Genomic DNA, 13,619 nt, shown 5'->3' on the forward strand with positions numbered 1-13,619 from the left:
TCTCTAGCATAAACTGTTTTTAATAAAGTTCTAGGGAAAATGCTAATCACTCATGAAAAATAAAAAGCTGACAACACATATACAGATAATACATTTAATATACATTCTTTAATTTTCAGATAACTCCTGACATCTCAACTGAAATAAACCTTTTTCTGGATACCAACCTGTTTGAGGGTTGATCAGAATACTGCCAGGTGGTATGCCTGCTGCTTCCAAAGGAAGCAAAAAGAAGCTTGTGCTAGGAGATGCAACTTGCCCATTTAGGCCACCGTCAAAGGAAAGAGAACTATGAGTGCTGACAGCTGGATAGACGACAGGTGCACCGTGAGAAGACTGGCTAAGAGCTGTACCTGGGAGAGGCTGCTGGATGTGTGAGAGCGAGCCCGTGGATGACCCTACACTACCAGAAGACTCAGAACCTAGGGAGGAGTAATAAAAAAGGGAGCTTTTAAAACCTTACATAAATATGCAGGCTTTAAATACATAACAATAAAATTCACATTGCATAACATGCAGTTAACACATAAAAGCATGAATTATTTTTGATTTACTGTACAATTTTGCCTCCCCTCCCCACCAAAAATAAGTTTGATACACCAAGACTTATCACATTAAGTTGTCAGGTAAGTCAAAGCCAAAGCATGCAACTTAAGCAAGTCTATAATAATATCAGCCACAGACAGCCACAAAAAACACATTACCCACATTCCCAAAAGGACAAAGTTATGTACATTTTTACCTTTAGATTAACACCTAGGAATATATAGATTATAATATTCCCCCAGGACAAACAACTTAGCACAGCCAAATGCCCAAACTCTTATATCAGAAACCCCTCATCTATAAGAACACAGAAAGATTTAAGAGTACTGTAGGAAATAACAAAAACAATAAATTCTCTACCAAATACCAAGAGAAACAACTGCCAAGTTTCATTGCATACTTTCATTTTCAGCTCATAATCATAGCATCTTCCTACAATGTACAGTCAACTTTTAATTTTTATCACAGCAAGGGACAAAGATAGAATAAAAATATTCCAAGTAATTATATTGCTGCTGCTGCTGCTGCTAAGTCGCTTCAGTCGTGTCTGACTCTGTGCGACCCCCCATAGACGGAAGCCCACCAGGCTCCCCTGTAGCACTAGCTTAAATTTTTTTTACTATACTTAATAAACTAATTTGATGTATAATGGCTAAAGGGAGACAATGAAACAACGAAGAAACGGAAAGATTTTGATGAATTAGGTTAATTAGGTTTTAAAAAACAGAGTTGAGTCTATAAGAATTAATTTTTCATGAAAGAAGTAAACAAATATGATACACTATATAGATTTCTCTGAAGGATAACTTCTATTTTACATTGTGCCAAAATAACTGTTTCCAATAACTATATGAAAAATTAATATACTTATTTTCATCTCTGAAGATAATATAGATTATAAATAGTACATGTTCTTAAAATGTTTTGATTTGCCTGTATGTCTAAATGACTTTCTCAGGACACATGAGTAGTTTTATTATGACGACTTGATGACTAAGTGACCATTTATCAAATAAATGCATATTTGGTACATATGCATATTTCTTACATTAATAAAACTTATCTTTCTTTGGTGATATATCATATACACTAAGACATTTTAAACATCCATATTATATGTTAAAAAGATGACAAGTACAATTCAAAAACCTTAAGAATTTAAAGTACTCAGTTATATAGTCAGAGATTAAAAAATACTGTCACCTTCAAATTTACACCTCTCCCTTCAACTGTTATTTGTAAAACTGTATGTCTAGGCTGTACCCAAAAGGATAAGGAGAGTGCCATTTCTGATTTTCCTGATTATTTTGGGATAAAAATAAAGATCCATGAGGATCCTAAAAGCGACATAAACTTCTTTAGTATTGAAGCCAGTTAGTGAAAGTGAAAAGAGTAAATGCTATGAGCCTAAAAGTTATATAATCTAAAATAAAGAAGCTTTAGAATGAAAATGTTACTGAAATTTCTACTCATCTATAATAATTATACTGTATTACATTTCTTTAGTTTGACAATTTCTCAAAAAGTCTCAGCAATTTTATACATTTTTTGAACAGCAAGTGAACTTTATCATGAAATGCAAACAATAATATGATAGTAGTTGTTGAATTTCAGCTAATAATGGTATTAGCTAAAAATGCAATCAATGTTAACTAATCCTACGTGAGAAACCACAGCTTCTAACTATAACTAAGCACTGAAGGATTTCCAATCACCTAAGGCACTTAAACAAGAGATGACATTTCATTAACCAACCTGATTTAAGTTTACATCACAGTTGAGGATTCTTATTTTAACTGATGTCTGTGAATCTGTCTCACAGAGAATAAATCCTAATGTCAATACACATATTACCTCGTAAGTACTTTGGAGGTGCTCAATGTACTGCTGATAAGAATCTTTTATTTAAGGATAATTACAGAAGCCATATGATAAATGCCAAGCCAACATTATGGAAACTAATGTTTGACTACACAGTTCTAAACAGATATTTGTACCTGTTTTTGAAAGCCTGCCTATGCTTTTGCTGCTTCCAGAACTATCACCTCTTGTCAGAACTGAAATTCCACTGAAGCTGCTGGCTTTGGTTACAGCAGGCTTGAAGTTTCGGAGAGAGCTGTCTGAATCTGTGCTACTCCAGGGCCGTGGTTCAGAGTACTTCAAATCATTCTCAGTGCTGCTTTGATGGCTATTTGTTGATCTTCCTGAAGCATCTTTATTAACTCTGTAATTTAGAAATAAAACTTTGAAAAGCCAACAGAGACAAAAAGGAAAATTATGAAGGAAAAAAAAAGCTCTCAATTTTCAATACTGTACTGCATGAAAACATGCTTCCAATACCTAAATATCTGGCGCCTCTGCTGAGTGCTATTAGCATCCTCGTCTTGGATTCTGTTGGCATTTTAATAAAACATTTTTACTTTTATTAGCGTCAGTCAGACACTTACCAAAACAAATGTTAAATTCCTCACCTTTTGTCAATAATATAATTCTCTTGGGAACACAGGGACTAGAAAGAAAGAACAGATATAAAAAGTTGAGCATTTGTCAAATAATGCCATCTGTAAACCAATGAGGACAACAAAAATCATGTGTATTAATTAAAATAACAATAGTTACTCCCAGTCCTCAAATCAAACATGGTGGTAAGGTACACAAATAAATGATAATGAAATATCTTTTTATCTTGGAGATACTATGCTTACTTTTAACAGACACATGTTTTTGAAACAATGCATTTCTGTTGTACAAAGTAACTTGAAATTCAAATATTGTTTCCAACAAGTAAACCCATTTTCTTTTTTTTTTTAAACCCATTTTCACTGTTAAATATTCAAGATAAATACACGTCTGTAGATTCCATCTTATTCACTCAACAAATACCTTGATCAGTTCTGCTTTGGCAGCAGCTGTAGCAGTGAACAAGCAGCTATGCCTCAATGTAGCTTACACCCAAAAGCCTCCCAGTGCTAACAACCTGACTCAGATAGCCATCATTTTTGCATCTTGTATTAATTACAAGTCTTCTAGTTTACCAGCTATCAGTTTTGCTCCTTTCAGCAGAAGCCACAGAAACCTCTCTGATCATGACTTTCCACTCCTTAATAGCTCACTGATCTTCTAGTATTTAGTATTAGTTGCTCAGTTGTCTATGACTCTTTGCAATCCCATGGACTGTAGCCTGTCAGGCTCCTCTGTCCATGGAATTCTCCAGGCAACAATTCCAGAGTGGGTTGCCATTTCCTTCTCCATGGAATCTTCCCAACCCAGGGACTGAACCCAGGCCTTTTGCATTGCAGGCAGATTCTTTACCTTCTGAGCCACCAGGGAAGCCCAATCTTCTAGCACAGGGGTCAGCAAACTACAGTCAGCTATCTGTTTTTCTAAATAAAGATTTACTGGAGCACAGCCATGCCCATTCATTCACATATTGTCTATGGTTGCTTTTGTATTAATAATGGGAGTTTTGAGTTGTTGCAATGAAGGCTATATAGTAGGAAAGCCTAAAATACTCATTATTTGCGCCGTAAGAAAAAGTCTGCTGAACCCTGCTCTAGCTAAAAACTCAACTCCCTGCACTAGATTTCAGGAGCAAGCTGAAATAAGATTCCTACTAATTCTCCAATTGAAACGTCCCTCATTTCCTGCCCCCTAGGCCATAATCCAGGTGGATTATGAATTCTTCAGTTCCTCATGAGTCTAGCTCTCCTTTATCTCTGGCCCCTGCAGATGCTGACCCTGGACATGGAACACTTCAATCCTTCAGGTCTCCTCTTAGAAGCTAACTCTTCCTCTCACTCCAGAGTTCTGGTTTTTGGTGCATCTCTACTGTGTTCCCTATTTCACCTTCATGTTTCTATACCAATCACACACTGTATTGTCATTATCTCAATACTCATCATGGGTAGAGACCTCATCCATCTTACAATTACAGAGGAAAAGAGATCTAGGTTAGGCCCTGAGAAGACCTAGGGTGAATCCTGTCATTTTCTAGCTAGATGATCTTTGTCTATTTTACTTAGACTTCTGGAGCCTCAGTTTCCTCATCTGTGAATATAAACAGTGATACTGCATATAGGGCTGTTTGGGAGATAATTTATTGTACATGTGCATGGATACATTTATCTAGTGCCCAGCAAAGTACCTACTACAGGTGATCATAAGATTTGTTGAATATTATAAACTTTTAACTGACAGTCTAGATTTTAGTGTCATTTCTCTTTTTTTAATACAGAGAAAATTTCTATCTCTGAAAGTATTAACACAAATTACATATATTCTTATATCCTTGACTAGTCCCTAGTACTGCATAGAGCAGATACTGGTAAAACCAAACTGATTCTCTTCTTGAATCTATGTGTAAAATAAGCAGCCACTTAAAAGATCTGTTCCATATAATCACATAAAAGTGGAAAGTAAATATTAATTTAAAAAATCAATTAGCTTTACTTTAAAAGAAACAAGTTATTTATCAAGAAAAGTCCACTAGCAAGTAGGATTTAGGGCACATGATTTTGTAGGTAGTGACCAATATTCCAAAAATCTCCATTCTGTGAGAGGAAAAAAATACTATATAAATATATAAACTATATACTCAGTCCAAAGTACTTCTTAGTTGATCTGCTTCCAACTTTTGAAAAGTACACATAACTGCAGCAATGTAGTATTTTACAAACTATTAAATCATTAACATGAATAGGCAAGACTATAGTATTTCTAAAAAGATGACTTTATATGTAACAAATGTAGCTGAAAGTAAATATGATCAATAGATTAAGGGAGGAGTGAATATGCAATTAGCATATATTTAAACATGAAGACCTAAATATAAGTCAGTACATACATCTTGGGAAAATATCCGGTCTCTAGCTCTCTGGTACTCTTCTTCTCTTTCTTCTATAGATTTGCTTCGTCTGTCATCTTTCAAACGTATTCTCATCTAAAGAAAAGAGAACAATTAATCTTGGGGAAATGATCAGCCAGGATAAGTCCAGCATCTATAAAAATGATCCAAATGTGCTAGGTTACCTGGTTATCATCCTTGTCAAAGCTAGAGTTATCTCTCTTGAGGATATATCGTTTCTGAAAGTCTTCACCTTTATCATCCTTAATATGTTCAGTAAATTTCTGATCGGGTCTAAAAAATAAACCAAAAACCAAGGGAACAAAACATAAAACAGTTAAATATTACATTTTATGAAAAGTGGTAAAAATAATATGTTCTCACTCACTGGTGCTTTTATAGATACTTATGTTATCTCAGTTATTCCTCAAAAATAATCTTATAAGAAAACATTAACTATCCCACGTCATGACTGAAAGGATATATGAAATACACTGTGGGCTCTGGAATCTGACTGTTTAGGTTCAAATACTCAGCTTTAACATTTAGTTGCTTTAGTTACTTATTAACCTTTCTTTTCCCTACTTTCCTCATTACAGTCTACCTACTTCATAAGGTTCTTCTGAAGATGAATTAAGAGATGACCAGGACTTAAAACAGTAAGTAAACAGGAGACGTTTGTTATTATTATAAATACTACTGAGAAAACTGAGGATCAAATGACTAAAGCAACTGTCCAAGATCGGGGGCAAGGAAATGACTGAGCCATAGTTGGAGCCCTGGTATGTAAGCCTGTCTATTCTCTTTGCATTGCCTCCTCTAACTCAAAGAAACAATTCTGGAACAAAGGAAAAAGTATAGCACAGTATCTTATGTTACACTCTTACAGTACCTGCTCTGATGTTACATAACCAAATATGTTGTGGTTGAATTTAATAAAACTTAAGAGACTACTTCAAAATGCTACCAAGTTACCAAGTATTCTTAATTATAGCGGGATACATCTTTGTTTTGTATTAACTGAAACAGGTTAAAAAGAGGTTTTTTGAAGGTTCATGTTATGACCTAAAGTAATGATTATGAACTCTTAACAATGTATTTCATGGCTGATTGGTTTTTCCTCTATGGAAATGCTGCAAGTTCTACCGGGATCCAGAAAACAGATGGAACACTGTTGCTCTTGGAAAATTATAATCATATAAGATTTCATTTTCTGATATATATTCTCAGCTACAATAAATTAATTCATTCAACACTCCTGAGACTTAATATCATTCTATTATAAAACTGAAATATGTGATCTATAAAAAATATATTTACAGGCAATAAAGAAAGGCTAACTGAACCAAGCAATTTTTTATATATACTTAAAATATATATTATGTAGTCACATAATTTATTATGGGTAACTTAAATAAATTTCTAAACCAGATAAACCTGAGTAAGGATATCTTCAGCAAACTTTGTAAGATATTTCATTATACATAGTAATCAAGTAACACTTCTGAATATTTGTTTTAACTTAATGAATTTTTAAAAGTACTGTATCTACAGCCTGTCAAACAATGCAAAGATTTTAAATGAGAATTATCTAAGTAAGCTGAAGAAATCTTTATTTTAAAATATATTTAGATATGTGAAACAAACATATCTCCACATAGAGCTATACACAGAACTGAAGAGAAAAATAAAGAGTAAAAAAAAAGAAAAATTCCATGGCCAAACTGATGAGAAAAAGACTGCTTTCTTAAGGAATTTGAAAGATTATCTATTTAATCCTGACAATGGCAGTATACTGTTATTTGTCACATGATTGCCCCACTGGTTTATATCAACTATTTTTGCAGCTGTTCAAAATCACGTTTTCTTTTTCAAGCGGTTTGTACTTGGCGGAGAGATGTTATTCCAATATGACTGTAAGATTTAACCAAGAGCCTGGCAACTTTTCTAAGAGCAGCTGGAGTCCCACACCAAATAGCATTAGCAGGCATTTCAGCTAACCTTAAGACTGTCTTACCTCTGTCTTTTATAGATGCCTGAATTTACTGCCCTGCAATCGCCAACTTCCCGCTCCAATGAGACACCCCAGTGGACACCGGGTTGTTGACATCCACAACACCACTGGTTCAAGGCTGGAGCGGGTAATCTGCCTATGAGGAAAAGGCAAGTTTGTTTTTATTCAATGTGGAGCAGTTCTCTAAGGTTTTCTGATTTACATCCTTCTTCATATTCCAGAAGAAAAAAATAAAAATACAGTGTAACTTCAATGATCTGAAATGTCTAGTTATAATTATGCTATTGATCCATTCTTCTTTAGGTATCAATACATTATAAACATCTGTGTTTAACTAAACTCTTGACTACCTGGATAAAGAGAACCCTGATATCATGTGTAGCATTCAAATAACTGAGGTTACACTGCATTGAAAACCTTAGAGAGTCACCAGTCGAAATGTTAGTCAAAATGCCTGCTAATGAACATGTGCTTGGGTACCCAGCAGCTCTGAGTAATGTTGAAAGGTATTGGTTAAATGAAGTAGATTTCTATTCACCTTCAGTCCAGCTCATAGCTTACAGTTACTGTCCCACCTTAGTCATGATATAACTAACTAGGAAAAAGCTAAAAGATATTTAAAAAAGACTAAAAGATAGGCAGTAGACAATTAAATCAGATTCACATTTGCAGGTAAAACTTAATCCCTGAAGAAACACGGGATCCTTTTCAAAGACAGCTGTCTTCATTAATTTAATTTTAGTTGTAGTAACAATCATTTAAAAAATACAAGCTTCCACCAATAAATATACCTTTTGGACAAAATACTATTTGAAATGGAAGAAAACCAACTTAGTTCAAGTGAACAAATATGATAGCTACAAGGGTAAAGACCATTATAACAAAAGAGAAATAAATGAATTAAATATAATTGTACAAACCAAATGGTTCATAATAGACAGAACCTTGAGAAGTCTAGCTTCAAGGAAGGAAGAAAAATTATGAACTGAAAAGCATTATTTATGGCATCTGAAGCTGACTGCTGCTCACAGATCCACTGCTTGTCACATATGAAATTAATATGAAAAATTCTTTTGATAGATCACCATGAAGAATTTTAGCTGAACTCAACAGGTTGCTTTAGGATTAGTTTTACTAATAGACAAAAGAGGTATTGTGAACATATAACTTTAGGTGCCTCTGCATTGTGCCTTTTGCTCCCAAATATCAGCACTGATTATCTATTTTACCATACTACAAAGCTAACACTTTTTACAGCAAATGATTCCTCTTTACTTCTTAAAATTTTTTGCTCACTAAGTCATACATAACCCAGAAGGGTACACAATATTATGGATAATATTGGATTAACCAACCAATAGTCCCACTGTCCTGAGATCTGTGGAAGAAAAGAACCAAAAATAGAGGTGGAAAAGACAGTGAAATGATAGAAAATTAGTGAAAATATAAGGGTTTTAAAGTTTGCTTTTTCCTTTTAAATTTGCCTGAAGTTGGCCGTAGCTATTTAAATTGTACTAATTTAAAATCCATAAGAAAACAGTTATTAAAACATCACTGACATCATGACTTTTGAGGGTTTTCCTACTTTCTTTTTAAAAAAGCAATCCTCATTCACCTGTCTCATTTCAGTCACCTGTCTTATTTCAGTCCAGACTGGTGCATTTTACATCTCGTGAACAGAGTGTATTTTTTAGACCTGTCACATAAGGCTATCATCACAAAGCTGAAGCAGGCTGCTAAAACATGTGGAAAACCTGAGATAAAATGTGTTACAGAAAGATAAAGAATTATCACACACACATATAACAACCTTTCTTGATACTTACATTCTTGTATTGCTAGTTTTGTTTACTATGACAGCCTTCCCACTCTGATCAACATTGTGGTCTAATCCAAAGTAAGCGGCAACTCTATGCAAGAGCATCCTATGGTAAGATGTCATTGGGGGAAATTTTTTACGGGGAGACCTAGAATTAGAAGAAAGACTAATTTAGCAGATATTGAATAACTGTGATGGCAATTTATTTTCTTGTTAACGGTCAGGACTTACTCATTATTACCAATGAAATCTAAAATTTCTTGTTCCAATTTCAACAGCATCATTCTGTCCCTGAAACAAAATATGAAAACTCATAAAACTTAACACTGAAATAATCATAAATGTTGAATTTACAGGGCTATATATATATTTTTTTTATAAAACCTGTACACTGAAGAACATTACACGCTTGATATATGCTTTCTAAAAAAATTATATTTTAAAAGAATAAAGATGATTTTTTTAAAAAATTTATGGAAAATTTCACACATACACAAATGTAGAGAATACCATCCATTTTCAAAATGGTCATTATATTATCTTGATCTGTTAAGTACTACTGTATTATATTAGATTCTGTTTCGCAAATACATGGATTATAACAGAATATTAGTCTTTATCCCTTACTCAGTAAAGTAAGAAGCAGCAGGAAAACAGACATCTTTAGGTAGGCTCATGACTTTGTTACCATGCTCAACTCCATAGAAACAGTACTCTAAAGAACATGCAATGCCAGTAACAACAGGAATACTCCAGTGGGAATCCAATGCTAGTATATAAATGGAACTACAGCAGAGAAGTATGAACTATATTACTAATCCTAACTCAGAGGAAGAAGACTTCAAATTATTCTAAAAATCACTATAATACATTTTTAAGATTTTGGGAATTTTTTTGATAAAATACCAAAGTGAACCAAATATCTCCAATATTAAAATAAACAAGGACACTAGGGAGCACCTGCATGTGCTCCTTTAGACCACTAGGGTCCTATTTAGTGCAGTTACAAAACAAGTTGCTGGTACCACTCCCCGAAGGACCTCCTTGCTCACACACCAAGAACACAGCTCAAGAGAATGTTCCTGTGGTCACTGTAAATTTCATGTGCGTGTGGGAAAAACAAAACAAAAACAAACCTCAAGAACCTCAGAGCTAGAAGCAGCTTTACAGAAGCAGCTTTCTGTTTCTGAAATTTTATAAATCAAGAAAACTAGGCCAAGAGGTTAATGTTTCCTTCTCAAATAAACACTACATAGTGGATCCCTCTCAGATTCTAAGGGGAAACGATGTCCTCTATTTCCCCTGCTTAAGTCGCCTGAAAGTCTATACATTAGTCCTGAGTTTGATCTATGTTGCAAAAGTAGTCTTATAAAGCTGACTAATATTAACCATACATGTTTTTATATCAATTGAAAAAATCAAATAACATGCCTAAGTGGTGATTTTAAACCCAAAGTGGAACTGGATTACATTTTAATACAAATTTCAGCAACATTCAATTTTTTTCCTTCAGTATACTTCACCTCAGCAAGTGGCACCACCTTTCACTCAGCATACTGTACTAGAAGTACCTTTTTTTGCCTATTACTATGCTTTTCCAAATCCTCCCATGCAGTTAATTACAACTGCAAATTTTATCTATCTTTGATCTATTTTTCTTCTTTCCACTGCCATTACCCTGGATCCAAGTATTCAGGATTGTGACTTGACCTCTATGATAGTAGTATATTATCTCCCTGTATCTTCCCTTGTTCCCTCCAAATTTGCTTTACCTGGAACATCCATAACAATCTTTTAAAAACACAAATGTGAAGACATGTCATGGTGTGCGATAAATATTTATCACAGGTTTCCCATTGCTCTTAGGTTAGAAATGAACATCTTTTGTAACATGGCCCACGGGGCTTCCTTGGTGGCTTGGTGGTAAAGAATCTGCCTGCCAATGCAGGAGATACAAGTTCAATCCCTGGGTCAGGAAGATCCCCTGGAGGAGGGCATGGCAACCCACTCCAGTATTCTTGCCTGGAGAATCCCATGGACAGAGCTGGACAGGCTACAGTGCATCGGGTCACAGGGAGTCAGACACAACTGAGCACCCACACACACTAATTCAATGTGCCTTACAAGGCAGGTATGGCCTTCACCTATCTCTTTAGCCTCATCTCCTGCCCCTTTCTCCCAAAACCTTCATCATTTTGGCTTATCGCTATAGTTCCCAAGCTCCTTCCTTTCACAGGTTCCTCGAACATGCTGTTTCCTTTGCCCAGTACTTTTTTTTTTAAAACATTTATTTATTTGGCTGCACCAGGTCTTAGTTGCAGCATGTGGGATCTAGTTCCCTGGCCAGGGATGGAACCCAAGCTGCCTGCATTGGGAGCACAGAGTCTCAGTCACTGGACCATCAGGGAAGTCCCTAGCACAGCTTCTTATATTCTTTCTTAGAACCTGTTTCTTTCATACCTTTTAAGAGTATTTATCACAATTACTTTTATATAGTTGTTTGTCCTATAGTGAGGAGCTCAACAAATCTATCTGAGTGGAATAAATTAATCAGATTATTTTACCAATGTCTTTTAATGTTTTTCCTTAAAATTTTAGGGGAGGATGGGAAATTTTTACTTACTTCATAAGGTTTTCACTGAAAAAGACTTACTTAATGTTAAGACTCTTTTCTTCTAATGTTTTTGGGGGTCAATTTGTCTTGACATGGTAAAATTTTCTAATGTATTTTATACACTTATTGTAGGGGGAAAAAAGGAATTGGAGGCAGGCAACTTATTTAGCATTCACGAAACCGTGCATTTAATTTGGTTCCTCTGAGCTAAACAGCAAGCCTACAATACGTGAAATATTCAAAAGAAATTTCTGTTGTCTCCATGAAAGAAAACAAAAACCTAACAATTTTATTAGTAATTGATACAAATTCAGGCTTTTTTCCCCTTTTATATGTAGATTTATGGGTTGCAGAGGATTTTCTATTATTACCTGGACCACTTACTATTAAGTTCCCCTACTTAGTTTACTAAATTTTTAGTTAGCAAAAAGTAAAACTTGTTAGAAAAATAGCTTTCCTAAGTTCTCAAGATTTACACTTCCTGCCTTGTATCTGCTACAGCTTAGTCCAAGTTTCCAAATTTTCAAATCTGTCATCAAGGTTAGATATCTTGGTAATGGCCATAAGTCAAAAATTAATAATCCTTTACAGAACCATTACATACAGTACTCAAACTAACAGATCCATAAATTAATTTTCATATGGCATAGGTTTATTAGCACATGAACTTATAGGCACACATAGAACTTGTCATTGTATAATCTTTAAAAGAAACCAATACATGCTATCTGTTATTAAAGAAATATATAAGAAAAACAAAGATCTCAATCAAATTGACCAATTAACTACCTGAAGTTAAAATGAAGGGACAATAATCTTTTAGTTATTAGTGTTCTAGTTATTATACGAGAACTGACTTTTGAGAAAGTATGTGCTGGTACACAAGTGGCAAATAAAAAAGAAGAAAACAAGAATGCTTGCTTTGACCATCCCCTTCCCAGTGTTCTATATGAACTGGGTCAAATATCTGCAACAGGCAAGAAATATGATGATTTAAACATTACCTCTAATAAAAGTAAACTCAGAAAATATTTCAAGCACAGAACAATTGCATGATGTTCCCCAGAACAAAACTGCTTACTTAAAAACATATACTCTTAGAATTTATCCATGGGGCTGCTCCCCTCCATTAGTGACACAGTTGCCTATACTGTCCATATTTCTTCAGTATATTGTAGAATTTACAGAAAATGGTTATAAAATCAATACAAAAACATGTATAAAAACCATGTCAGTGAGTGTAATCTCTATCTTGGGCAGCTGCAGGTTCCTGGGTTCTAATCTAGTAATGACTATTTATGACAATTTTTGAAAGTATTTCTTAAAACAGGAATTACAGATAAACAGTTATTTAACACCTGAAGTTAAGTTTATTCATTGGGATGAGAACAAGATTTAAGGACCTGAAGGAAAATTTTGAAATAAAATGTAAACTAGATTTTAGTATGATTCAAAATAAATCTGCTTAACACCGAGAATGCTCTGAAGTTCTAGTGGAAATTTGCCAGACTTATTACTAATTTTGTGCCACCTATGTCTGGCAATTAATGGTTGTGTTTCATTGAGAGAACACAGAGCCATCAGGCAAATTGTTTTTCTCACAAAATTTAACATTAGCTACAACTATGTAAACCACAATGACATTAGTATTTACTCATTAGCCATTATATGAATGGTTCACTTACATATTTTTTTGAATAAAAATGCAAACACAGAAGGATTAATGTTCTGATACATGCTGCATGACATGGATGACCCTTGAAAATATGTTAAGTGAATGAAG

The 13,619-nt window shown here is 34.4% G+C and overlaps 1 protein-coding gene across 13 annotated transcripts in view; it reads right to left on the minus strand.

Annotated features, from left to right (window-relative positions):
* R3HDM1 (R3H domain containing 1) overlaps positions 1 to 13,619 on the minus strand; it is a 167,532-nt gene that overhangs the window by 56,667 nt on the left and 97,246 nt on the right. For 10 of the 13 annotated variants that reach the window (XM_055572714.1, XM_055572717.1, XM_055572715.1 and 7 more), the window contains 8 exons: positions 9,454 to 9,513; positions 9,230 to 9,370; positions 5,575 to 5,683; positions 5,390 to 5,485; positions 3,018 to 3,055; positions 2,887 to 2,937; positions 2,544 to 2,770; positions 168 to 422 (listed from right to left, as the gene is read on the minus strand). In XM_055572714.1, coding sequence (XP_055428689.1) covers positions 168 to 422; positions 2,544 to 2,770; positions 2,887 to 2,937; positions 3,018 to 3,055; positions 5,390 to 5,485; positions 5,575 to 5,683; positions 9,230 to 9,370; positions 9,454 to 9,513 — 977 coding nt within the window. The remainder of the gene's footprint in view (positions 1 to 167; positions 423 to 2,543; positions 2,771 to 2,886; positions 2,938 to 3,017; positions 3,056 to 5,389; positions 5,486 to 5,574; positions 5,684 to 9,229; positions 9,371 to 9,453; positions 9,514 to 13,619) is intronic. The other 3 variants (XM_055572723.1, XM_055572721.1, XM_055572720.1) reach the window with 3 other exon arrangements.

This window comes from Bubalus kerabau, chromosome 3 (genome assembly GCF_029407905.1).
Source record: "Bubalus kerabau isolate K-KA32 ecotype Philippines breed swamp buffalo chromosome 3, PCC_UOA_SB_1v2, whole genome shotgun sequence".
Classification (NCBI taxonomy): Eukaryota; Metazoa; Chordata; class Mammalia; order Artiodactyla; family Bovidae; genus Bubalus; species Bubalus kerabau.